The sequence below is a fragment of the Drosophila tropicalis genome, unplaced genomic scaffold (assembly GCF_018151085.1).
Source record: "Drosophila tropicalis isolate 14030-0801.00 unplaced genomic scaffold, ASM1815108v1 contig_859, whole genome shotgun sequence".
NCBI classification, from domain to species: domain Eukaryota; kingdom Metazoa; phylum Arthropoda; class Insecta; order Diptera; family Drosophilidae; genus Drosophila; species Drosophila tropicalis.
In genome coordinates, this window is record NW_027173353.1 from 180417 (window position 1) to 202181 (window position 21765).

At 39.0% G+C, this 21765-nt stretch overlaps 5 protein-coding genes across 13 annotated transcripts; 2 read left to right on the plus strand and 3 right to left on the minus strand.

Annotated features, from left to right (window-relative positions):
* Positions 1-501: 501 nt before the first annotated feature.
* On the plus strand, positions 502-2694 carry Adgf-D (Adenosine deaminase-related growth factor D). 2 transcript variants are annotated; one of them, XM_068296801.1, is made up of 6 exons: positions 506-902; positions 969-1454; positions 1528-1697; positions 1765-1946; positions 2008-2144; positions 2208-2694. In XM_068296801.1, the coding sequence occupies exons 1-6, from the start codon at positions 833-835 to the stop codon at positions 2663-2665; spliced, it is 1503 nt and encodes a 500-aa protein (XP_068152902.1). In that variant the 5' UTR covers positions 506-832; the 3' UTR covers positions 2666-2694. The 2 variants fall into 2 exon arrangements, with proteins under 2 accessions (XP_068152901.1, XP_068152902.1); XM_068296800.1 differs by having other exon boundaries at positions 502-1454.
* ninaB (neither inactivation nor afterpotential B) lies at positions 2587-5228 on the minus strand. Its single transcript, XM_068296799.1, has 4 exons — positions 4970-5228; positions 4133-4641; positions 3058-4069; positions 2587-2992 (listed from the first exon to the last, which is right to left on the minus strand). The coding sequence occupies exons 1-4, from the start codon at positions 5012-5014 to the stop codon at positions 2717-2719; spliced, it is 1842 nt and encodes a 613-aa protein (XP_068152900.1). The 5' UTR covers positions 5015-5228; the 3' UTR covers positions 2587-2716.
* On the plus strand, positions 4872-10047 carry f-cup (flyers-cup). 6 transcript variants are annotated; one of them, XM_068296795.1, is made up of 13 exons: positions 4875-5143; positions 5586-5660; positions 6185-6510; positions 7146-7336; positions 7389-7592; positions 7736-7859; positions 7928-8100; positions 8163-8575; positions 8628-8891; positions 8979-9122; positions 9184-9372; positions 9436-9621; positions 9684-10047. In XM_068296795.1, the coding sequence occupies exons 2-13, from the start codon at positions 5656-5658 to the stop codon at positions 9787-9789; spliced, it is 2325 nt and encodes a 774-aa protein (XP_068152896.1). In that variant the 5' UTR covers positions 4875-5143; positions 5586-5655; the 3' UTR covers positions 9790-10047. The 6 variants fall into 6 exon arrangements, 5 of the variants coding, with proteins under 5 accessions (XP_068152896.1, XP_068152895.1, XP_068152898.1 ...); XM_068296794.1 differs by having other exon boundaries at positions 5589-5660; XM_068296797.1 differs by lacking the exon at positions 8628-8891 and having other exon boundaries at positions 4879-5143; positions 5589-5660.
* Positions 9825-11313, minus strand: LOC137582317 (cilia- and flagella-associated protein 36). Its single transcript, XM_068296803.1, has 4 exons — positions 11080-11313; positions 10817-11022; positions 10595-10755; positions 9825-10532 (listed from the first exon to the last, which is right to left on the minus strand). The coding sequence occupies exons 1-4, from the start codon at positions 11180-11182 to the stop codon at positions 10070-10072; spliced, it is 933 nt and encodes a 310-aa protein (XP_068152904.1). The 5' UTR covers positions 11183-11313; the 3' UTR covers positions 9825-10069.
* Positions 11314-12299: 986 nt separating this feature from the next.
* Positions 12300-21657, minus strand: flfl (serine/threonine-protein phosphatase 4 regulatory subunit 3 flfl). Of its 3 annotated transcripts, XM_068297682.1 has the most exons (10): positions 21451-21656; positions 17474-17867; positions 16251-17377; positions 16007-16184; positions 15687-15942; positions 15351-15623; positions 15160-15293; positions 14897-15098; positions 14222-14855; positions 12300-14154 (listed from the first exon to the last, which is right to left on the minus strand). In XM_068297682.1, exons 2-10 carry the CDS (start codon positions 17583-17585, stop codon positions 14053-14055), a joined length of 3018 nt encoding a protein of 1005 aa, XP_068153783.1. In that variant the 5' UTR covers positions 17586-17867; positions 21451-21656; the 3' UTR covers positions 12300-14052. The 3 variants fall into 3 exon arrangements, with proteins under 3 accessions (XP_068153783.1, XP_068153782.1, XP_068153781.1); XM_068297681.1 differs by lacking the exon at positions 12300-14154 and having other exon boundaries at positions 14682-15098; positions 16251-17404; positions 17474-17617; positions 17686-17867; positions 21451-21657; XM_068297680.1 differs by lacking the exon at positions 12300-14154 and having other exon boundaries at positions 14682-15098; positions 16251-17404; positions 21451-21657.
* Between the last annotated feature and the right edge of the window lie 108 nt (positions 21658-21765).

Here is a 21765-nt window from a genome sequence, read left to right on the forward strand (position 1 = left end):
GCAAAGTTAAATAAACAATTTCTCATAGTACTATTATTATGATTTCCCCATATTCCCTCAAATATAAATGTTATATATATATATTATCTTTCATATTGAAGCCCCCATCCCCAAGTAATATCGCATTCAATGTCAAGTATTTAGAAAATTTAGTGACCGCAAAGCGAATTGGGTTAGTAAACAATATGCAAAAATATTCAAATATACATATACATAAAACACATAATATATAATATATATGTACATACATTGAAATATTTGTACTATACCAAATATGTATGTAAGTTTAGCAATGCTGATAAAAATAAAACACTATACACTAGATTTCAAGGGGCACATGTGATTCTAGAATGGATTTAGCTATGATCAGGAAATAAATGAATTAAAAGTTAAGATTAAGTCAAAAAATTACAAAGTTTTTGAAGATTTTCGCAAATATTTTCGAATATATTCAGTTAAATTTGATGCAGGGTATGCATGAGAGGCTTTTAGGTCATGAAATTCATTTTGCAAATTTACGACGGGGGGCATATGGAGATTTTTGCGACCCCATCCCATCCATTCAGCATAATATGGACTAATGGTTGGCATTGAACTGTAGTAGCATCAGCTGTCGCTATTGTTGGGTTCTGCTGCCCAGCGTCCAAGATCATGAACAGTTTTGGCGATTGTATGCAATCGCAATGGGTCTCCAATGGGGCTTTATCAGTTAGTTTGTTGGTGGACACCAAACGTCGAGCATCAGTCACTTGACTTCAAAACAATATACGACGTATTCTTTTTGGGTTTTTTTCTGTGTGTGTTTTTACGAGAAGGAAGGAAGTGAAAACAAATGTTGCTGCTGAAACTATTGTTGTGTTTATGGTTTCTATGGCTAGATGGATTACATGGCGCAGAGTTACGTAAGTTAATTACCCCAAAAATTGCCCCTTCCAGTGAGACTCTTTCATCAATTTTTGGTTTTACAGCCTATGAAACACTGCGCGAACGGATTATGGATACTGAGCGGAAAGCCTCGCTGGGCGGCAATATGTGGCTAACATCTGATGAGGAAAAGGCCAATAGCATTCTAATGAATGCCAAACGTGCCGAAATTGCCGAAGGCTTAAAAAATCCCGATAAATATCCACCAGCCATGCATTTCTTCCAAGGCAAACAATATGTGCGACAGAGTGAAGTATTTCGCCTCATTCAGAAGATGCCAAAAGGCGCCTTTTTGCATGGCCACAATACAGGAATGGTTAGCTCGAGATGGATAGTGGGAAATCTAACAACGACAAGCAATTTGTATACTTGCCGAGATGTCAGAGGGCTACTGATATTCACCTATGATCAGTCAAAATGTCACAGCGAAGTGCAAAATGTGTGTACGGAACGTATCAATGCCGAGGATCGGGATAAATATGAACGTCAATTGGAAAGGCACATCAATATGCATTGTTCTCGGCCAGAGGGTAAGACTATTATAAATGTATACATCTTTCTCTGCTGCTATAAATGCATAATATCGGATCTCTTAACGTAAAGCTCTTTTGCGAAATCGTACAAAAATCTGGGAACGTTTTGAAAACATTTTCACAACTGTCGATCGTCTATATAAATATCGACCAACCTATTGTGCCTATCATAAAAGACTTCTCGAGGAATTGTGTGAGGATAATATTATATATGCCGAAGTTAGAGCTTCTCTGTCACCCGTAAGTATTACAGAGTTAATCCATCCTCTTAATCAGTTTCCTCAATGACGTTTTTTATCTACTTTAGCTTTATGATGACAATAATCGTACTTATAGCACACTGGAGGTGGCCAACGAACTGGAACGCATTGTCGAGGAGTTTAAGGCAAAGCATCATGATTTTGTGGGTCTAAAGGTGATCTATGCCAAACGCAATCGAGCCAGTGAAGAGGAAATGGCCAGAAGAATCACCACGTTCAAGCAGCTGCAGTAAGTGATAACAATCGACAATCCCAATTTTTATTTCTTCTGAAACGTTTTTTCATTTTAGCCATGCCAAACCAAACTTTGTGATAGGCTTCGATTTAATTGGTCAAGAGGATACGGGAGATCGTATAAAAAAACATGTCAATGAGTTATCAAATTTTCCCAGCACGGCCAACTATTTCTTTCACGCCGGCGAGACAAGTGAGTTTCATCCCCTGATATACTCTCCTATCCCTTTTTGACAATCATTTGTTCTTCCTATAGACTGGAATGGTGTCAGCGATTGGAATATGATGGATGCCATACTCTTAAATACAAAACGCATTGGTCATGCCTTTGCCTTGCCCAAGCATCCGCAACTTTGGGCCACCATCAAGAGACGTAATATAGCCATTGAGGTGAATCCAATATCCAATCAGGTTTTGGGTTTCGTCTGGGATCTAAGAAATCATCCGGCTAGTTTTCTAATAGCTGAAAACTTTCCCATAGTGATATCAGCCGATGATCCCGGCACTTGGGGAGCCAAGGGCTTAAGCTATGATTTCTACTACGCCTTCATGGCTTTGGCCCCAGCGGAGGCGGATCTGCGATTCCTGAAACAATTGGCCTTGAATTCCATAGAGTATGCAGTGCTCACACCAGATGAAAGGCGAAAAATCAATCGTGTATTCCAAAGAAAATGGCAAGAGTTCATTGCCAATGTATTGAATCCAAAATTCTAAGAGAAATATATACTAAAACTACTTACATATATATAGTGAATACTGAAAAGATTAAGCTGTGTAGGGGGCAAACCATCCGTGAAGGCATTTGGGTACTGGCCCATTTGTGTGAAAGTCACAGCGACCCAGTTCGGTCATTGTCTTGGCGCAGAGTACAATTAGACCCACATAACGATCGTTGAGACCACCGACAACTATGGAAGCCAATATGACACCATCGTCTTCGCTTTGCGGCTGTGGCGAGGGCACGAATATCGGCTCACTAGGATATACATTTCGTTCACACCAGGTCAAGGTGGTTTTCTTCCAAACATCTACCTTGATGAGCTTGATTTGTGGGATGAGAAATCAGCTTGAGTAGCAAATGTAAATTAAGTCCATTAAAAACTTACCGTGCCTGGATTTTCAGCGTCGACATCTGAACTAATGGCATAGAAATAACGATAATTTTTACCCATATGTCGCTCATAGTAGATCCTTGGAGTCTCACAGCCCCAATCGCAGAGCATTTCTGGCCGCAGATAGATTGCATTTGTGCCTTGATAAGCCTCGGCTTGACTATGTTTCAGTGTAACCAAGTTTATGGAGTCCTCATCGTAGCGCATACGTTTTGTCTCTTCTGTCTTATCCACATTGGCATTTGTAGCCGAATAGGATATGTCCACGAATTCGGAAACAGAATGCTTTAGCCGCGTAGGTTGCGCCGTGCCAAGACCCACCAGAGAAAATGACTTCACTATGCCTTTTGCTCGTTTGCCGGATGTCATTGTCTGTCCACCCAAAGGCAAGACAAATCTCAAGGGTCGTCCACGGAATAACTTTGCATAGTTGGCATTGGTTTGCATATTGGCAATGGCCTCCAAATACATGCAGTTAATCATTTCGGGATTCTTGTAACAACAGATATCCACAATGACATGTTCATCCTGCTCAAAGCAATTGATAATGTGAAGATAAAAAAAGGCTTCGGATTCAAAGGATTGAACCAATTTGCCCGTTGATCGCTCAATCAGATGAAACAATGTTGGCTTGTCCTCATACCACTTTAGACAGGCGGATAGATTTTGATTGTATAGCTGAGATTTGATATACTCGGTTAGAGACACGGACAAAGGCTGCTCGACAATGACAAAGTAATGCTCCGTTAGTCCAAACGTATGCATATAACCGGGATGAAGTTTCCAGCGACAGGGTAATGTGGCCACCACATGAGCATCCTCGAACATCTGATGACCATTGGGAAAACAGATAATTGTATATGCAGGACCAGATTTAGTCATGGTAGTGCCCAAATTGTAAACTGTTCCACTGGGCACAATGTGAGGATGAGATGTGTGATTAATAACGCCCACAAAATCGGTGGTACAGATCCTTCCTTCAGTGGCCAAAGTGCACGGATTAATTCTGCAACAAAAGTGAATTTTAAAATGCTAATATCTGAATCATCTTAAATATCTATCTGACTACCTATGCATAAATGGTGTCTCGGTAAAGGTATAATACTCATCGCCAAATGGATAAATGGATATCATAGAGTTATCCGTGCCACTATCTGGCCGGAATATGGCTGCAAATTTATCAAAGATCGTATGACAAGGATCGGGTACAGATGCTGTTCCAAACTCTGTGACCACAATTCGTTGAGCTGCACGATTTTTTCGCAATGTTTCCGTGTCGACAAAACGATTCTGATAGGTGACACGTCCGTCTCGTATGGCAAAACGATGCAGCAGTGCCGAGCAATCAAAAAGATGGCCAAATGTCATATCGCCTACCTTCCAGCTGCCAGGACCATTCCTCAGTAGACTACCATTTAACCAGTTGGGTATATGACCACTTAAATGTCCCTCGATGGGATCCACAATCTCACGTTCACAGGAGCGCAACCAAACATCCGATTTGCAATTGGGATAATAGCGACCATTACCATCCAGTTTCTCTCCCTGGGGATCGAGACGTTTATCATCGTATTTAGCCTGTGCAAAGATTCCAGAAATTCATTTTAAACTAATATTGATTTCTTATACTATTCACGTGTGGGTCACATTTTTGCCATGGGATTAATGTGGATTATCCACTGGCTAAACGCACTGACTGACTGTCCATTTTCCCACATACGAAATGTAATCCACTAAAATTGACCACCTGGTTCTTTCTAGTATTGAAACTTTTTAAACATATTTTAAAATTCTGTCAAAGTGTTTTAGATATATTTTCGGCAATTGTTAGGCAAAATTATTGAATTTTAATTGGAAATCACAAAAAAGTTGGTTTGATCGCAATTTAAAACTTTATACAACTGACCGCAAAGAAATCACGTATAAAACTTTTAAAGGCTCCGGTTGCCATTACGATAAAGTCAGCATATATATCCTGGAGTAGAATTAATCCCGGAGCGGCTGATGTAATTTCAGTCAAAGTTCTTGTCACCGCTTTTTGCTGGCCCAAGCACCTCAATAGAAAAGCAAATAACAACTGGCAAGTTTTCCAAAAGTGCTCTCACCTCGTCGACTAAGGGTAGATATGAATGGATAGATTGTTGGTTGGTTGGTTGGTTGGGTGGGTGGCTGGTTGGGTGGTGTGGTGGCCACCAATTGGAGGCAACTGACCCTACGCTAGCTACGCTTTGCTTTAGCGTTATTCATAATTTTGATTGACAGTAGAGCCGGCATCGTTAGCAGCAATGCAAAGGCAAATAGAAATAGACAAATGTGTGGGGGAGTGAGGGGAGGTCTCAGCATTTTTGCCGCTTCGTTTAGGCAGAGCTCCCCTCTTAAGTGCCCGGACTAACATTTCAGTTTGGGCGTTAGAAAAACGATATATTGAAATTCAATATATACCCACTGACTGACTTTACTGGCTGACCTTGCTTCAAAGTAACGAGAATTCTCTCTCCCTTTTCCTTCCTCTCTATCCCCAGCAGAAGAAGCCCAACAAAACAAGTGCAACAAAAGAAAGATAAAAAAAAACAAAGCCGCATCAAGTTAATAATGAAGTAAGTACCCTACCAGTAATAAAATAATAAATCTTTTAGGTTGTTTCTCAATTGCGCATACGCCACGTGGTCTCAGTCTTAAGTTCATGATCAAATCAATTGCAAAACAACAATAAGCTAAATCTAAGGCTGAGGCCTATTCTGAGCAATTTAAATCTCTATTATAAAAGCTATTGCAACGCAGGTGCATCTCGAACATTGCCCTAGATTTAATCAATTTTAATTTCTGTTCTTCTCTTAGCTAAAAAAAGGAAGACACTTATTTTTCTGTTCCTGTTAGCTAGTTTCAAAAACTTAAACATTCAAATTGCCCGCCCAATGTGACCTTAAACAGAATTACATAACAGACCCTAATGCTGCTGTTAGATTAACAGCTTGTCAAACGCGCAAACAGCTGTTCCAAAGTTAAAAACACAAAACACATATTCCGAATTCAATTCAAATACATAAAATAGTTTGCTCTTCTTAATTAGGGATCCTAGATATATTTTTCTAATCGCATGTTTTGGGCAATTCTGCTATAGCTTTAACAATTATACAAACGCTTTGGACGCGTTGGAAACTTTTGGAGGTGGTTACGAGTTGGGACATTCCTATTTCACCCACTACGGCTGCCCCAGCGACGATATGAGCGAAGAGAAAGGTCGAGGGTCTGCCTCGGGTAGTCGCATTCCTCGAAGCAGTCCCCGACAGCGCCCAATACCACCACGCCCGCGTCCCAATTGCTCTTTCCAACCTGTATTCCACGAGCGTTCGGCACGTGAGGATGATGCAGTGCTTACCCAGCAATTGTGGAAATTGGCACGCAGATCGGGCACTCTAAATCTATCAAACAAGGGCTTGTCCCGCGGTGAGTACAACAACAACAACAACAACAGGCGCACACATGCAGTTGTGTCGGCAAAGCAAATGCGACGCTGGAAGTCCATGGCCAAGGTCGTACCGACAACAACGGATCAACCTTCTCATATGTATAATAGCAACGTCATTGACAGCAGCGCCTTGTGGTTCCAGTACATGTGAGATAATCGTGATTTTGTTTTGAGCCCGACCCTGTTCCAGACCATAAAAGGTGTCAAGCTAATTTAACGCCTCGCCAAGCAGCAGCAGCTGCAGCAGCTACTAGAGGATCGGTTCATATACAGTTATGTTCAATGGGGCACACCAATTTAGTTTATGCAGTGCTTTGGCTGCCTACGAAACGGTCCAGAACGCTTTACGAAAGTTAATCAAAATTGCGTCCTCCAGGCGAACGGCACAGCTCACATCTTTTTGCATGTGTGGTCCTTATCCGCGTCGAAGGCGTTATTATCAGATACGTGAATTCCAAATGGCATCATCAGCCGATGAACTCGAGAGCGAGGACCCCGACGATGAGCTTGACCTTGATGAACCAGCGCCGCAGCCCAGCCCAGATAACTGTAGTGTAGTGCGCCAACAAATTGCTAATCGTATAAAAATTTATATCCTTTTTGCTCTTTGCAGTACCGGAGCGACTTTACGACATTAATCAGGCGGATGAAGACAGCAAAGCAGCAAATTTGGAGCAACTGCGCATAAAAGAGGAAGATGCTTGGTGGAATCAGGTGCCATTGATCAATCTGGATTTGAGCTCCAATACACTATCACGTCTATCACCAAAAATTGAGAATCTTATGACATTGACAGTGCTGACTGTAAGATTTCTAGGAAAATCCATTGTACCACATTAATTTCATTTCCTTGTAGCTGCATGACAATGCATTGGTTGAGTTGCCACGCCAGATCGGCAAACTGGAGAAGCTTACACGATTGAATCTTAGCCACAACAAGCTAAGTCAATTGCCGAGTGAGCTCTTCACTTTGCCGGTGCTGAATCATCTCAATATTTCATACAATGAATTTAATGAGCTAAGTCCGGATGTAAGTGACTTGCATATGCTTGATTTTTTGGTAAGTATTCCCTCTTTATCTCTCTCCATTAACTAAAACTTGGTTCTGGGACATATAATTGACTAATTTATTTTATCTTAACCACAATCTTCCTGCTAACCAACCCAATGTGGAAAAAAAAAAACAAATAACACCTAAAAAAGGATGCTAGTCATAACAATCTCCAATCGTTGCCTGGTGGCATTGGTTTCCTGGTGCGTATAACAAAGCTTTTGTTGTCCTATAACCATATTAAGGAATTGCCACCGGATATTGTTAACATGCGCAGTAAGTTGCACCCAGCTCAAGCTCTGAATTTGACCCTAAATCTTGTCGCATTTTCTCCAATTTGAAAGTTCTAGAAAAACTGGATTTAATGCAAAATGACCTAATCAATTTACCTGATGACATGGGCTTGATACGGAAACTCAAATGTCTATATATCCAACATAATGATATCAAAGAGTTACCCGAATTTGAGGGCAATGAAGCTCTAACTGAAATGCATGCCAGCAATAATTATATAACTGTAAGTACATATACTTAGGAATTAAATGTTCAATATACACTATATCTTTTGAAATCCCACAGAGCATACCCAAAGGATTGTGCAGCAATTTGCCACATCTGAAGCTCCTTGACTTGCGTGATAACCAGATAACGGAGCTGCCAGATGAAATTTGTCTACTACGCAATCTTCACCGTCTCGATATATCCAATAATTCTATAAGCGTTTTGCCAGTCACTCTTTCTTCATTGGCCCATTTAGTAAATCTCCAAGTCGAGGGTAATCTTATCAAGACAATTCGACGCGATATTATACAATGTGGCACAACGCGTATACTAAAGGTTCTGCACGATCGAGCCCAAGCCCAGCCCAGGGAAAAGGGCGGAGCCGATGATGGCAGTGGCAGTGGCGGTTCTCTAACAGAATCCATGGATGCCTTGCGTCTGGGTGGCTGTCAAACAAATGATGGCCCAATGCCTGAGAATTTTCCTGATAGGTATGTTATACATGGCTCCTCACTAAGTGCACTTAATCACGCGTTCAGCTAGCTCCCAGCCCCATTGTCAGTGTCAGCATTGTATGCAGCATAATCGCTTTTGTGTCGCTTATCCAAATCCTCAAATACAGGGACAACAATATGCGCCTGAGAATTATCAACAAGAGCATTATTATGGTCATTCCGCTCATTATCTTCAACAGCAGCAGCAGCAACCTATGCCTTATCCAAATCGTTTTAATGGCTTTGCCTCCATGTATCAGCAGCAACTATATTCTAATAGCAGCAACTCATATGCCGTACAAAAACGTTGGGTGTAGTGTATTTTCAGCTTTAAACATAAAAACATAAACAAAATATTTCGATCCCATGTAACTAATGTTCATCAACTTATATATTGCAGATACAAGTTACGACATACGCATACTTTGGCTGTAAACTTGGAAGAACTAACCAATGTGCCGGATCAGGTCTTTGAAATAGCCAGAGCAGAGAATGTAAATGTGGTGGATTTTGCCCGCAACAAACTGGGAACTCTGCCAAATGGGTAGGCAAAGTGTTAGAGAAACTAAGTGAGCAAATGTTTTAAACAACCTTTTGGTCTTTAGTTTACAATATATGCGTGATCTGGTTACGGAGTTGGTATTATCCCATAACCTCATAAGTTTTGTGCCGCCATTTATATCGCAGTTTACTCGCATTACCTTTTTGAATTTGTCGAACAATTTGCTTAAAGAGTTACCGAAAGAGTTTGGAGTTTTGAATACTCTGCGTGAGCTTAATATTGCAAATAATCGGTGAGTTTTATACTAAGACGTTATTCAAAAAGTTCTATAGTTAATCAAGTGAAATTATTGCAGTTTTGAGTGTATACCCAGCTGTTTGTATGAGTTGCAGCGTTTGGAAGTTCTAGTGGCTAGTGATAATCATATTAAAGTATTAAATATATCCGGATTGAAAGCTATGTCACGTTTGGCCACATTGGATTTACGCAACAATGATATTGAGTTTATTCCACCAATATTGGGCAATTTAACCAATATAACGTAAGAATATTGCATAAAATTTGTGATCTTAATAATTGATTATTGTCCCTTTTGATTTACAGTCACCTGGAATTGATAGGCAATCCATTCCGTCAGCCCCGTCATCAAATTCTAATAAAGGGCACTGAGTCTATTATGTCGTATCTAAGGGATCGTATACCAATCTAGAAAACGAAAAAGAAAAATGTTTGATTTACATTGATTCCTTTCACATTTTCTGCACAATTTTCAGAAATTTTTTTTTTATTATTTTTAAATTCTTATAGTAGCACTCATTTCAAACAACTTTGTTGAGTTGCGCCCAGTACCTTATACATAATACACTCTCCCAACTACTAGTCAGCACGATGCATTCAAACTAACTAATAAGTGTAATTAAACTGGCCAAAAAGCTTGCAATAAATTAATGTACATAGAAATACGAAATCGATTCGTTGCCCTCTTGTTTCTAATTGTGCTCAACAACCTCGCTGCGAAGGCGCTTGGCCAAGGTGCGGCGAAGCTGAAGAGCCGCATTCTCCTCGCTTTCCAATGGCGATGGCATTGTGAGGTCAATTGTCTTGCCACCATTCTCGAGTAACTGCTGGGCCACTTGGGCAGAACTAGGACGAACTCCTACATCTGGTGGACTAGTGCGTGCCATAGTATCCTGAAGCTGTTTGGCACGCGTTTGTTTCTTTATTTCGACAATTTTATCTCGCTGTTGGCGCAAGTACTCCTGTCGCGAGACCACATCGTTGGGATCCACCTTATCCTCTTGCTCGAAAAACAAATTTAAACGTTGAAATTTATCATTGACCATATCAATATTGGGTTCTTGCTCGGGCGTTAAGGCCGCTTCGGGACTTTCCAGCTCGTCGGCAACAGTTTTGGCAATCAATTCTTCCACATCGATGCTAGCGGCTGCATCGCTATATAATATATACATAGATTGAAAAATAAAGAAAACAAAAACTAACTAAAGCTATACTACCCATGGTCGGAGCCTGTCGCACTGGCATTGTCGCCATCCCCTGTGCCGGCTAGATGAGCCAATTGATTTTTTTCTATGAGATCCAAGGCCTGTAGTTGCAGTTCCACGTTGCGTTGCGTCATCATGCGTATGAATATTTTCAAATCATTGGCCGCCCATATCTATAATAAATAAAACTATAACCAAGTCTATGCACTCTTTTAAGCAATGTGTCCAAAGTACCTGCTGAAAGAGAACCTGGTGAAACTGAAAGGGATTATCTCCCTGAGCCTGACGACCCTCCATGCAGGCCACTTCGAATTGTTCCGGGGTTATATGCATTTCCTCCATGAAACTACCAAGCATATAGTCAACCAAATTTTTATATTCCTCATGAATTTGTTGTATGTCCGGATTATTCTCATCGAGTTGAAGATTGGGATCGAAAACTGGGTGAATCAATATGAGATGTGGGAGTGACGTGTCCGTTAATTGTGTTTACATACCTAGGGATTTTTGTTCGATAAAGGTTTGCAATGGTGCATTCCAAACGGGTCCATGGAGAAAGCAAACCAAGGAATCAAATACCCAAGAATCTTCAGCCGACATTTTCCTATAAACACAGTGGAGTGAATGACTTCAGGAGAATTGGAAAATAATTCGTTGTCAGAGTGAGTTTTGGCTTTAACTTTTTGTTTGGTCCTTGAAATGGTTGCCATAGCAACATGACTAACCACTGTACAATGGGTGCGTGTTTCTCTCAGTCTTTGAATGGACTCCTTCATGATAGAAAATCTAACCCACTGTGCCGACATGGTAAACTTTTATCAATTCACAAATGATGGGAAATAAAACACTATGAAGAACACTTTTTTTTTTTTTTTTTTTTTTTTTGTTTCCGTTTAAAAACTATTAAAAACTATGATTTAATTTACTCATAATCATAATATATAGAGTTCATATATATATCCGCGTTTTTATGCATGGATGTTTAAACAACTAAAAATTATTCCAAATTATATATGTAATTGGTATGTGTGTTAGGATTAGGGATTAGACAGCATATCATATACAATACACGATTTTCATATAAATACTATGTATAAACTATAGTTCTTTCATTCATTCTTTATTCGTTTTTTGTTTTGTTTTCTTTAATGTTTGTCGCTTAGTTGCTTCATTTTATTATTATTTTTTTTATATTTTATTTTCTTTTGTTTTATGCACTCTGCGGTTGCGTTTTATTGTTGCAGTTCAATCAATCAAACAAAAACAACAACATGGAAGGATATATGTAATCTTCAATTATGTTTCATATATATATATATATATGTATATATATTTGTCGTATGCATATGTGGGTAATAAAGAGGGTCTTTGGGGGTTGTGTAAGGGTGACGATATTGATCGATTGCTCCAAGTTTGCGGTGTGTTTTTTAAGGAGAGTTGTAAACGTTTTTTTTTTTTGTTTGTTTTGTTTGCAGAGGAAACCATTCTTAGTTTTGAAATATGCAATTTATTAAAAACTAAAATAAATATGTATGTAGTAAAGTATACGCATACGCAACATGGCAAATACGATTATTAACAAATAACTTGATTACACCTTAATTAGCAATGAAGCTAAATCGCTGTGAATTTGAAATATCAATATCCTGAATGATGTCTATGTGTCTGAATGTCCGTAGTTATCTGGGGGGGGTGGTTCCAAATGTATTCAAATCTATTTTCAATGTATATATATATATATTTGAATTTCCAAATCAAAAACAAAAAACTTAAATGGAAAACGTAAAAATACTATAATAATATGTATATTTTTTTATTGTTTGTTTTGTTTTGTTATCCTCATTTGTATTTACTATACGTTCTATTTGTAATTATCATTATCAGTTATCTCGGTTGTTCTTGTTTGTTGATAATATTGTTGCCATGTGAAAGAATTTGTGCAACAATTACTTAATTATACAGTCTGAAGAATCGGCGTTATGTGTGAATCTTCTTACTTCGATATATATTTAGAAATAACCTCAGATCAGATTAATGTAGGCTATATTATACAAAAACGTTATACATTTTTCCAATTTGTTGTTATTGTTGTTGTTGTTCTTTTATCGTTAAGTGGTGCTAGACATGAAGTAAGCCGACTATTAACTAATTCGATATGAGGACTGACTAAAATTATATACAAGGTTTATTTGCGGCAGAGCGGGAAAGGGGGCTAATGAAAGATATTTGTATATATCGGTATTGTTTTATGTATTTTCTGTGTGCGGTTCATTAACAGATAGTTTTTTTTTAACAAAATTTGTAAAGTTGGCTATGGTAATTTTGTATGTGTATTTAATAAAACAATTGCTGATTAGACAGTAAAAGAAATATTAAAAAATTGTATAATTTTTGAAAGATTTTAATAAATTATTACAATTAACTATTGTAATTTAAAGGGTGAGAAATATTAGTCTCACCTTTCACTTTTTTGACTTTAAATGATATAAATATATGTAGAACTTGAGTAATCAAACTAAGCAATTGTTTTTAAAAATTTCGAAAATGAAATATTGCACAAAAAGTGGTTATCTGCTGCATTCCAACAAGCCAACTTTACAGGATCTGTTTTCATTGCTCTTTATCGCTTTAAAGAAAAAACGGTCATGCACCACAAAACTAGGTTCGTTTCAACCACATTACCTCCTTAATTTTCTTTCTCTTCGTCCCTTTTCGCGCACGGCGTAGCGTATGAGAGTTTTGGAGTTTTGGAGTTTTGGAGTTTTGGAGTTTTTTTTTTTTTTTTTTTTTTGTTTTGTTGTTTTTAATTACTAAATACATTATTATTTTGGTTTCTTTCGTTTATGCTTCCAACGTGCGTGCGTGCGTGTGTGTGTGTGTGTGTGCATGTTTGTTTTAATTTAAGACAAGCGCTTACACACAAACACACGCATACAGACACATATAATTGTTGTGTTTCCCATATGTATATATTTATATATACATATTTATATATATATATATATATCGTAGGTATATATAGATATATACATATTTAGTATAATAATTTAATTTAGTAAAGTAAGATTTATAATTTCTGGTTTTACTTTTTTGTGTTTTTTTCCCCTTTTTTGTTTTTCTTTAAAATAAATTTTCCTTTATGCTAAATTGTTGTTTTTATGTTGGGTTTCCTTTTGTTTTCTTGTTCGATCTTACATCGTACCTCTATCTGTGTTCGTTTTACTTTCGTTTTCTCTTTTTTTTATGCCTTTTGCTGTTGTGTTTTAATAATTCAAAGGAGCGTCGCCATTCGTAGCTGCAACCGCTGGTGTAGCTACATTCATTAGCCGATACTCTTCGTTTCTTTCATTTGTTGATGTGGGTATGTTGTGTTTGTGTATGTGTGTGTGTGTGTGTTTGCTGTTGTTGCTTTAATTTGTTGTTTGTTCCATGGATTCATAATTGATGCCGCTGTGCTCCATCTTTATTAACTATGTCAAACGTGCGCGTTTTTGTGTTTGTGGCCCATCGGAATTGTCTTCATCCTCTTCGTAATCATCCTCACCGGAATCACTTTCATAATCCACAAGACCCTAACAAGAGTAAATATGTAATTAAATGATAGCCGTTGGTAATCATTCAAAGCGTTCACCAACTCACCTTCTTAGCCGTTTCCTTATCTGCCTCAGTGGCCGCTTCGGAGGACCCTTCCGCCGAGGTAGTAGCCGCATTTTTGTCCTTGTCCCCGTTCTCTTCCTCATCCTCCTTTGTGGAATCATCATTGGCCTCATTACATGTAGCAGCCGATGGCGTTTCAATAGAATCGTTATCTAAACTGCTTACAGTCGGCTCTGATGTTTCCGGTGCTGTTGATAGGCTGGACGTAGTTGTGGCGGCTGCAGATGCTGCCATTGCCGAAGCAATTGTTGTAAACAATTGTGAGGCGGCTGCTACTGCAACTACTGTCGCGGAATCGCACAGCGCCGGTGTCGGAGGCGATGAAGATAACGAGGATGATGACGATGATGATGATGATGACGATGAGGTGGACGCTTCAAGCGAGGATGCGGATGATGACGAAGGCAACACATTTACAGCTGAAGCTGACGAAGTATCTTCATTTTGCGCCTGCTGCTGCTGCTCTACATTGCCCAGCTGTTGTTGCAGTTCTGCGATCTCGGGCTGTGATTGCTGTTGCTGGAATGCCTGCTGCTGTTGTTGTTGTTGTTGCTGCTGGAGAGCGATGTTAGCAGCCGTCGCTAAATGAACAGCAGCCTGAGTTTGCTCTTCAATGCTACTCGAAGACTCTGGACTACTGCCACCACCACTGACTACGGGGGAGTAGATGCTGTTGTTGCTGATGATGATGATGATGCCGATGAGGCTGCTCCTGATACTGAGGTGGCAGTTGCTGTCGCTGTGGAATTCAAATTGCCCAACAGACCACCGCTTTGTGGTGACGTGCTGTGTGGTGGCGAGGATCTCTGAGTCTGTGACTGGCTTTGTTGGGTTTGCGGGCCATTCTTTTCGCTGACGGCTAAAAACCGAAAATATAATTAGCTGTTGCATTCGCAAATCTGTCTATTGAATTGGCTTACATTTTATAACATTATTATATGTATCAATTTCCTCTGGAAAATCATCTTCCTCATTAAACCACATTTCCTCTTCCTCCTCCATTTGACGTTGGTCTCGACGAAAACGTCCAGCGCTGCGAATTATGGGCAGGCCACTATTGAAATAGCATTTCATTTAATGTGCATTTCAAATAACAATTTATAACACTTACCCATCTGTTCGGTTTTCCATCTTGTCACGATCCTTAAGACGATCTTGATACTGGTCATAGCGATTCTTTAAATATTTGAAAGTCTGCACATATTCGATTTCATCAAATATCTTGCTAAAATTCTCTACAAAATACACGCACAATGTGCGTATATCTTCAAGTTTTATAAACTCGAATAATTCCAGTATGGCTGATTCCAATAGATTGTAACGGCCATTATTACGAATAAAGGCATCAACCACAGGCGCAAATAGATTACACTTTACAATGTGTCTGTTGAGATTACAAAGATACAAATTAAAATATAATTACACCATTTTCATTTCAATTTCATACCTGTTGTAAAACTCATCCTTTAGTGCAATTATCTTACGCAACAATCGTAGCGCGCCTAGTACAAGGAACGTGTGTGTGCTTTTCATTAGCACTAGAATTCGTTTGAGGAGATCCTTTTGTAACAAGAAGTTCTTAATGTGATAGCTATGATGTTCCACACAAAATGATAAAATGTCCAAAACAATGCCAAGCAATTGGGCTGTCTGATAGTCCTCATTCTGGGGGCGATCACCCGTTGTATTGAGCATTAGGGGGGCTTAATGAAAACCAAATTGTTGTTGATTTTGATACACTAATACAGACATTATTTAAATACATACCAACGAGCGTTTGTACGCTGTATTTATAGAAAAAATTGAGAAAATCTCCCTTCTCGGTCAGCATATTCTCTGGTTCTAGCAAGATTTTAATAATGCCCATCAATTGCACTGCAATGCCCAGCTCTGGTTCTGAATCATTAAGCATTTGTTCGATGGCAATATTAAGCAGCATGCGCTCCTATCGTATAAAAGAAAAGAAAATAAGATAAATAGTCCAAAAATTGTAAGAGGGGCTTACACTTACACCTTCGGGCCGATTCACCTGATTGAGCGTATAATTACGCACCACCAATGGTGAAAATTCCACAATAGCCGTGAGAATGTCTATTGAGGCTGATTTGGTCTTTTTGTCATTCATAACCAACGTCAACTCCAATGCCTGCAGTATGCCAAGGCAGGTGAGCGTCTTATAAAAGGAATCCTTGCCCTGCGGCTGCAGATTCTGGGCAAAATTGCAGAATTCCTTGAGAAACAAAACCGTGTCGCGACGCTTTGCGTCACCAGTGGCGGGATCTGTGAGCACCGTAAAGACATCGAGCAGGAAACGTTCATCCTCCTGGATCATTGTCACAATTTCGACCTTGTTAAAGAATATGAAACTGGAAAGTGTATTCAACATGTTGTCCTCAACAAACACTGACGGCGTGGGCAGTATAATGTCTTGTATGTACTGCACTCGAAACGTTTGATGGATTTTTGCCAACAGATCTGGATTCTTAATGGGCACTGCCTCACGAAATTTGGCCCATTGCTTTAAATACTGGCGATGCTTCTTTGGCTGTGCCACACTAGGATCATACTCCAGGCAGCCGACTACATCGAAAATTGTGTCATCGGCAAACATGATCTCAAAGAGGGCATTTTTGTTTAGCAAAAATATATTTTTAAATATCTCAAATAGATGATGGAGACCCTCAGTATTTTCCAGATCCTCGCACATATGGAATAGATTCAGCAACTTTTTGATATAACTTTCCGACTCAAGAGCCATAGAGAGTTTCTCCTTACGCAACGGCGTGGACAAGCAGCTTTGTATCGTCTCTGAAATGTCTTCGAGCCGGTTTATTTCACATGCTGGGAGCTCAATAGGCGGCGCCGTATCTGACATATCCTCAAAACGTTCATCCTCTGATTCCTCCACAATGTCCTGCGTAATTTCGACAGATGGATCTTTGCCCTGTACTTGGCATATCTTCTCCCATATCTCATCGCAACCAGCCTTTTCCTGAAAGCTAAGCGCTAAATCAAAATTATCTCCTTCCGACCAGACAATTAGTGTATCCTGTTGCTTCTGATAAGCAGTGTCTGGTTGAATTTTGCTCTCCAACAACAAGGAACCATCAGACTCAGCTCGCACCAGCAGGGATATGCCTGAAAATGCATCATCAAGAGATTGATCTAAACTAATTTCGTTTTACATCGTTTTTTTTTTTTTTAATTTTGCAATAAAATTTGGATGGAACGAACCTTTAAGTCGATCCACGTATGTGGATGAAACGTGTCCAGTGCCACGATCATCCCACTGCCGCTCTGCATTGAGGGCGTAGAGCTTAACACGTCGGCGGGTGTCGGTCGTCATGATGGATCTGCGGCTCCCTAGTTGATTTTTATCTACGGGCCGTGAGGGATTTTCCAAAATTGTTTTTTCTATTTAATTTTTATAATTTGTGGCTTATAACCTGTTTTTCTTGACTATCCTGGGCTAGGCTAAGCTAGTAACTAAATAAGGATTTTGAATTTAAAATTCAAAGGATTTTGGGCTAATCTCTATGCTTGACTTTTAGTACATCCATTGCATTAAAGCAAGCCACTTGGGGGAGAAGGGTTGACCTTATTATAGAAAAGAACGAATTCAATAATACTGAAAATGAAAGAAAAACAGAAAATGTATTATTAAAGCAGTTATTATTTAAGTTAGGTATGTTAAATAGCAGAGGGGTAACAGAAAATGTAAAGAATATTTATTTAACAGAGCAGGCAACGGTAAACGTGTGGTTGTTAAATTGCGTTTCGTTGCAAGTTTAAAAGATTATTTTAAAGCCGGTCACAAATAGGCCATCAAAATTTATTTAAAAAATCACAAATAACCAAGTGTGAATTAAGGAATTGCCAATTTGTGAGTCGCATGGCATTGCCAACACACATTTCAATCAATAACAAATAAATTCACAATTTTCATAAGCGCAATTTAATTCGAAGAGTCCAAATTATGAGTAATACCATGAAAACGCATGAATGAAAATGTGAAAGCAGCACTCTGTCTGTGTTATATGTATCCGTATTCACGCACACACACGCATAAAGTGAAAGAGAGTGACATGGGGAGAGCAAGAGAATGACCACTAACAAAAACAGCATCAAAAAGAAAACACAAATGGATGGTGGAGAGGGGAAAAATGGAGAGAAGAAATGCTAATAATGTATGTATGTATGTACATTGTATTTGTATGTATGTAAGTTTATAAAACTTGAAAACTATGATTCTGACTCCAAAATGGTGGAGGAGGTCTACAATGAAAAGCGCGACCAAAGGCAACCAACTTGAGTGCAAACACGCGCGCGACAAAAACAAACAATGAGCCAAGAAACACAGAGACATAGTAAAAGAGGGAGAGTATCTCATCACAATTGGCAATGGCTGAGAAGGGAAAGCGGTAAGCGGGTGGGTGGCTGCCGGCAGGCACTGCCTCAGATTAGATTATAGCATACAAATACACGCACACACATGCATAGTAGACCTACGCACAGCACAAGGTAAAAATCAATGAACAAGTGTAAAATGTGTGTAAACAGAACAACGAGCCAAAAAGAAAAACTAGAAATAATATGCATACACACAAACACATACAATAGGTACATACATATGTATGCGTATTTATGGGTGTCTGAGTTGTCTACGTCATTAATGGCATATTTACGTCACATTGGCAATGAAATATTTCGTTTATTGTATGTATGTACATACATCCATACATACATACATACATATGTAGTTAATAGGAGAGCCGATCGCAAATTCCATATTCTACGTTTGAGAACTTTTATTTTAAAAGACAACTTCTAGGGAAACTTTTTTCCTAATACGTTTCTAAAGATTTTTCCTGCTAAACCTGGATCAAGGGCTTATTCTCTTACACCGCACACCTCTCCCCCTATCCATCGATGTACATATACATATATATACATATGTACATACATATATTTCTCCGTGTCTAGGTTGAAAAAATGCGTGTTGAGCTATTTAACACAATATTTTTGTTTTCTACGTTCAGATTACGCGACGCGATGAAGAGATACGGTGCAACTGATAGTCTTACTCACTCACATACACATACTTATGTATATGTATACATAGGTACCTCTGTATGTGTTGGTGGAGAGCATCTCCAATGAAGCGGCGCCCCCATAGGCCAATTTAACGCTGATAAGAAGGAGAGAACTGGCAAAACTCTAGGCAAGCAAGCAAGGCGCAATCACAACGAATTGTATCAAAACAAAAGCAGCAATTAAAAACAAATGCTGAGAGAGAGGTTTACGCAATCAGCTGCAAAAAATAAAAAGAAAATCTTGGAAACTAATGAACGAGTTGTTTTGAGGGTTATTAATAAACACACTCGGTGATGGACCCGGTTGAATGGATGCCAAAAAAAAAGACAAGCATGAATGTGAATTGTATACGAGTGTGTAAAAACGAATCTGGAATTATGCTAGGTTCAAGTTCGGTTTTTCTTTTATTTTCACAAGGCCGGGAAAAATTTACATATTAAAGTACTTGACTGCTAAGCTGATTAAACAAAAAGTAGAGTAAATAGCTAAACGATCTTTAAGCCTCATTGTTGTGGAACTTCAGAGATGCCAGATTATGTAATTTTTCTTTTACAGTTACAATCGGCAACGGGTGTAAATAAATACATATGGCTGATTTTCCTTTTAGCATTACTTTATATTTAAGAAAAGGACGAAGTTATATTAACAATGTCTTGACTTGTAATCTTTTTTTACTCAACATGAGCTTAACTAAATAAAGCTAAAACAAAAAACTTCCAGGGATACAGGATATTTGTATGAAGAAAGGAATACAATATAAAAAAGCGGGCTTTATGGCCCCTCCTCATTTTTATATCCTTCCTGGCCAGCGTCTTTTTGCAAATGTATGCGTTTTGTGTATAACACACTTGCGATTTCTTTGTATGTGTATGTGGATCTCTTCACACAATCACAATGAATGGCTTCGGGCAGGCAGTAGAGCAACTGCTCAAGGAAAAGGGGGAAAACAGGCAGTCAGTTTGGCGGCGACGATTGGCAAACTCGTCGTATCTTGTTTTTGCATGCATGGCAATGTATACAGAGAATACGCGCGCTTGTTCATGTATCTGTCTACGTGCATGTGTGTGTCAGAGAGAGTTTGTTTGTATGCACATTTAGGGTGGGATAGGGACAAAGAGGGTGAGCGAAAAAGATTTATTTTTCATACGTATCCCGTAACGATGTTTTTTTTTTACCGCTGCTAGTGCAAAATAAGCAGACATGGCTTTTCAATATTTTCAAATGCATGTATGCACAGACACACACACTTACACATTAAATTGTGGGCCCAACGAGTATAGCGCTTTTTGGCCGTCTCTTTAGTGGTTCATTCAATAAAATTATTGCGAATGGCAGGCACAAAACAGAATTGCAAAAAAATTGCAGCGTATTTGCTGCCGCTGGCTGCTGCTAGCTAGAAGCGAAGCGTGTGGTAAAGAAAAACGCCGTCGCTTCTCTCACATACACACACTCACACACCCACGAATTTGTGACTGTGCTAAGTGTGTGTGTGCATGTGTACCTTTAATGACGCATGCAAATATTTCACATTTATTTTGATTTTATTTTTTTCCCGTTTGCCATCGGGGAAGCTTTCTTAAGTAAATATTTTACTTTTGATCCGATATTGCTTTATCATTATTGTTAAATTTCAGTAACACAAGTTGTAAGAAAAACATTGGGTACACACCACACACACACAACCACATATACATGCATACACACGCGGAGCAAAGGCGAAAACCCACCACATGTAACAGCGGCAAAATTCAACATACTACAAAATAGAAGAGAGCGAAAACTCAACACACGGGACCCCAACGACATTTGGCGAGATGTTGCATAAAGTTAATAACAAAAAAAAATGAAGTAAATGTCCTTGCATTAGATCAGGAAGTAAATTCGAAATAGACATGTAGATAAGAGTTTGCTGCAGTTAGTGTCTCTGACTTCACAATAATAATATTAGTCGGGGGAATACGTGAGAATCAAAGTATACGAGAATACACACACTCACACACATGCATATATACATATGTATACAGACACACACACACACACGCGCGCAGACAACACAGAAGCCGCAAGAGGGCGAGGAGAGGCATTGAATCTTTTTTTCCAAAAGTTTTTACACTCACGCTGCAATTTCCTTGTGTTGCTGCCCTTGTTTTTGGTATTCGATTTCTCCTGGCTGCTATCTGCATTTATTCAAGTTTAGTGTAAACACTTTCGCTTGCGCATATTTACCACTCGTTATTAACAATTTATCTTTCGGGATAACTTATTTTCTTTAATTTTTCGCGGAACCGACGCTCGAGCGCTGGTCGAGACGATAATTTTTTGTGTGTTGTTGTTGCAACGACGCCATGTTGTTTTTCCTCTACACGTATGGTCACTCTAAAACAAGAGAGAAACGCAGAAAATACCAGAAACTCGCTAAAAATACCAACAAT

Bases quoted from the DNA above. Each gene is read 5' to 3' on its own strand.
- Adgf-D (XM_068296800.1), top strand. From the start codon at position 833: ATGTTGCTGCTGAAACTATTGTTGTGTTTATGGTTTCTATGGCTAGAT. The intron at 1,455-1,527 runs GTAAGACTATTA...CTTAACGTAAAG, and splicing joins GCATTGTTCTCGGCCAGAGG to CTCTTTTGCGAAATCGTACA. The intron at 1,698-1,764 runs GTAAGTATTACA...TATCTACTTTAG, and splicing joins TTAGAGCTTCTCTGTCACCC to CTTTATGATGACAATAATCG.
- ninaB (XM_068296799.1), bottom strand. From the start codon at position 5,014: ATGGCAACCGGAGCCTTTAAAAGTTTTATACGTGATTTCTTTGCG. The intron at 4,642-4,969 runs GTCAGTTGTATA...ATCTTTGCACAG, and splicing joins TTATACGTGATTTCTTTGCG to GCTAAATACGATGATAAACG. The intron at 4,070-4,132 runs GTAGTCAGATAG...CTTTTGTTGCAG, and splicing joins GAGACACCATTTATGCATAG to AATTAATCCGTGCACTTTGG.
- f-cup (XM_068296795.1), top strand. The intron at 7,337-7,388 runs GTAAGATTTCTA...ATTTCCTTGTAG, and splicing joins TGACATTGACAGTGCTGACT to CTGCATGACAATGCATTGGT. The intron at 8,576-8,627 runs GTATGTTATACA...GCGTTCAGCTAG, and splicing joins CCTGAGAATTTTCCTGATAG to CTCCCAGCCCCATTGTCAGT.
- LOC137582317 (XM_068296803.1), bottom strand. From the start codon at position 11,182: ATGTCGGCTGAAGATTCTTGGGTATTTGATTCCTTGGTTTGCTTTCTC. The intron at 10,756-10,816 runs GTACTTTGGACA...TATTTATTATAG, and splicing joins ACCAGGTTCTCTTTCAGCAG to ATATGGGCGGCCAATGATTT. The intron at 10,533-10,594 runs GTAGTATAGCTT...TATATTATATAG, and splicing joins GCGACAGGCTCCGACCATGG to CGATGCAGCCGCTAGCATCG.
- flfl (XM_068297682.1), bottom strand. From the start codon at position 17,585: ATGACGACCGACACCCGCCGACGTGTTAAGCTCTACGCCCTCAATGCA. The intron at 15,943-16,006 runs GTATGTATTTAA...GTTTTCATTAAG, and splicing joins CAGCGTACAAACGCTCGTTG to CCCCCCTAATGCTCAATACA. The intron at 15,099-15,159 runs GTAAGCCAATTC...TTCGGTTTTTAG, and splicing joins ATATAATAATGTTATAAAAT to CCGTCAGCGAAAAGAATGGC.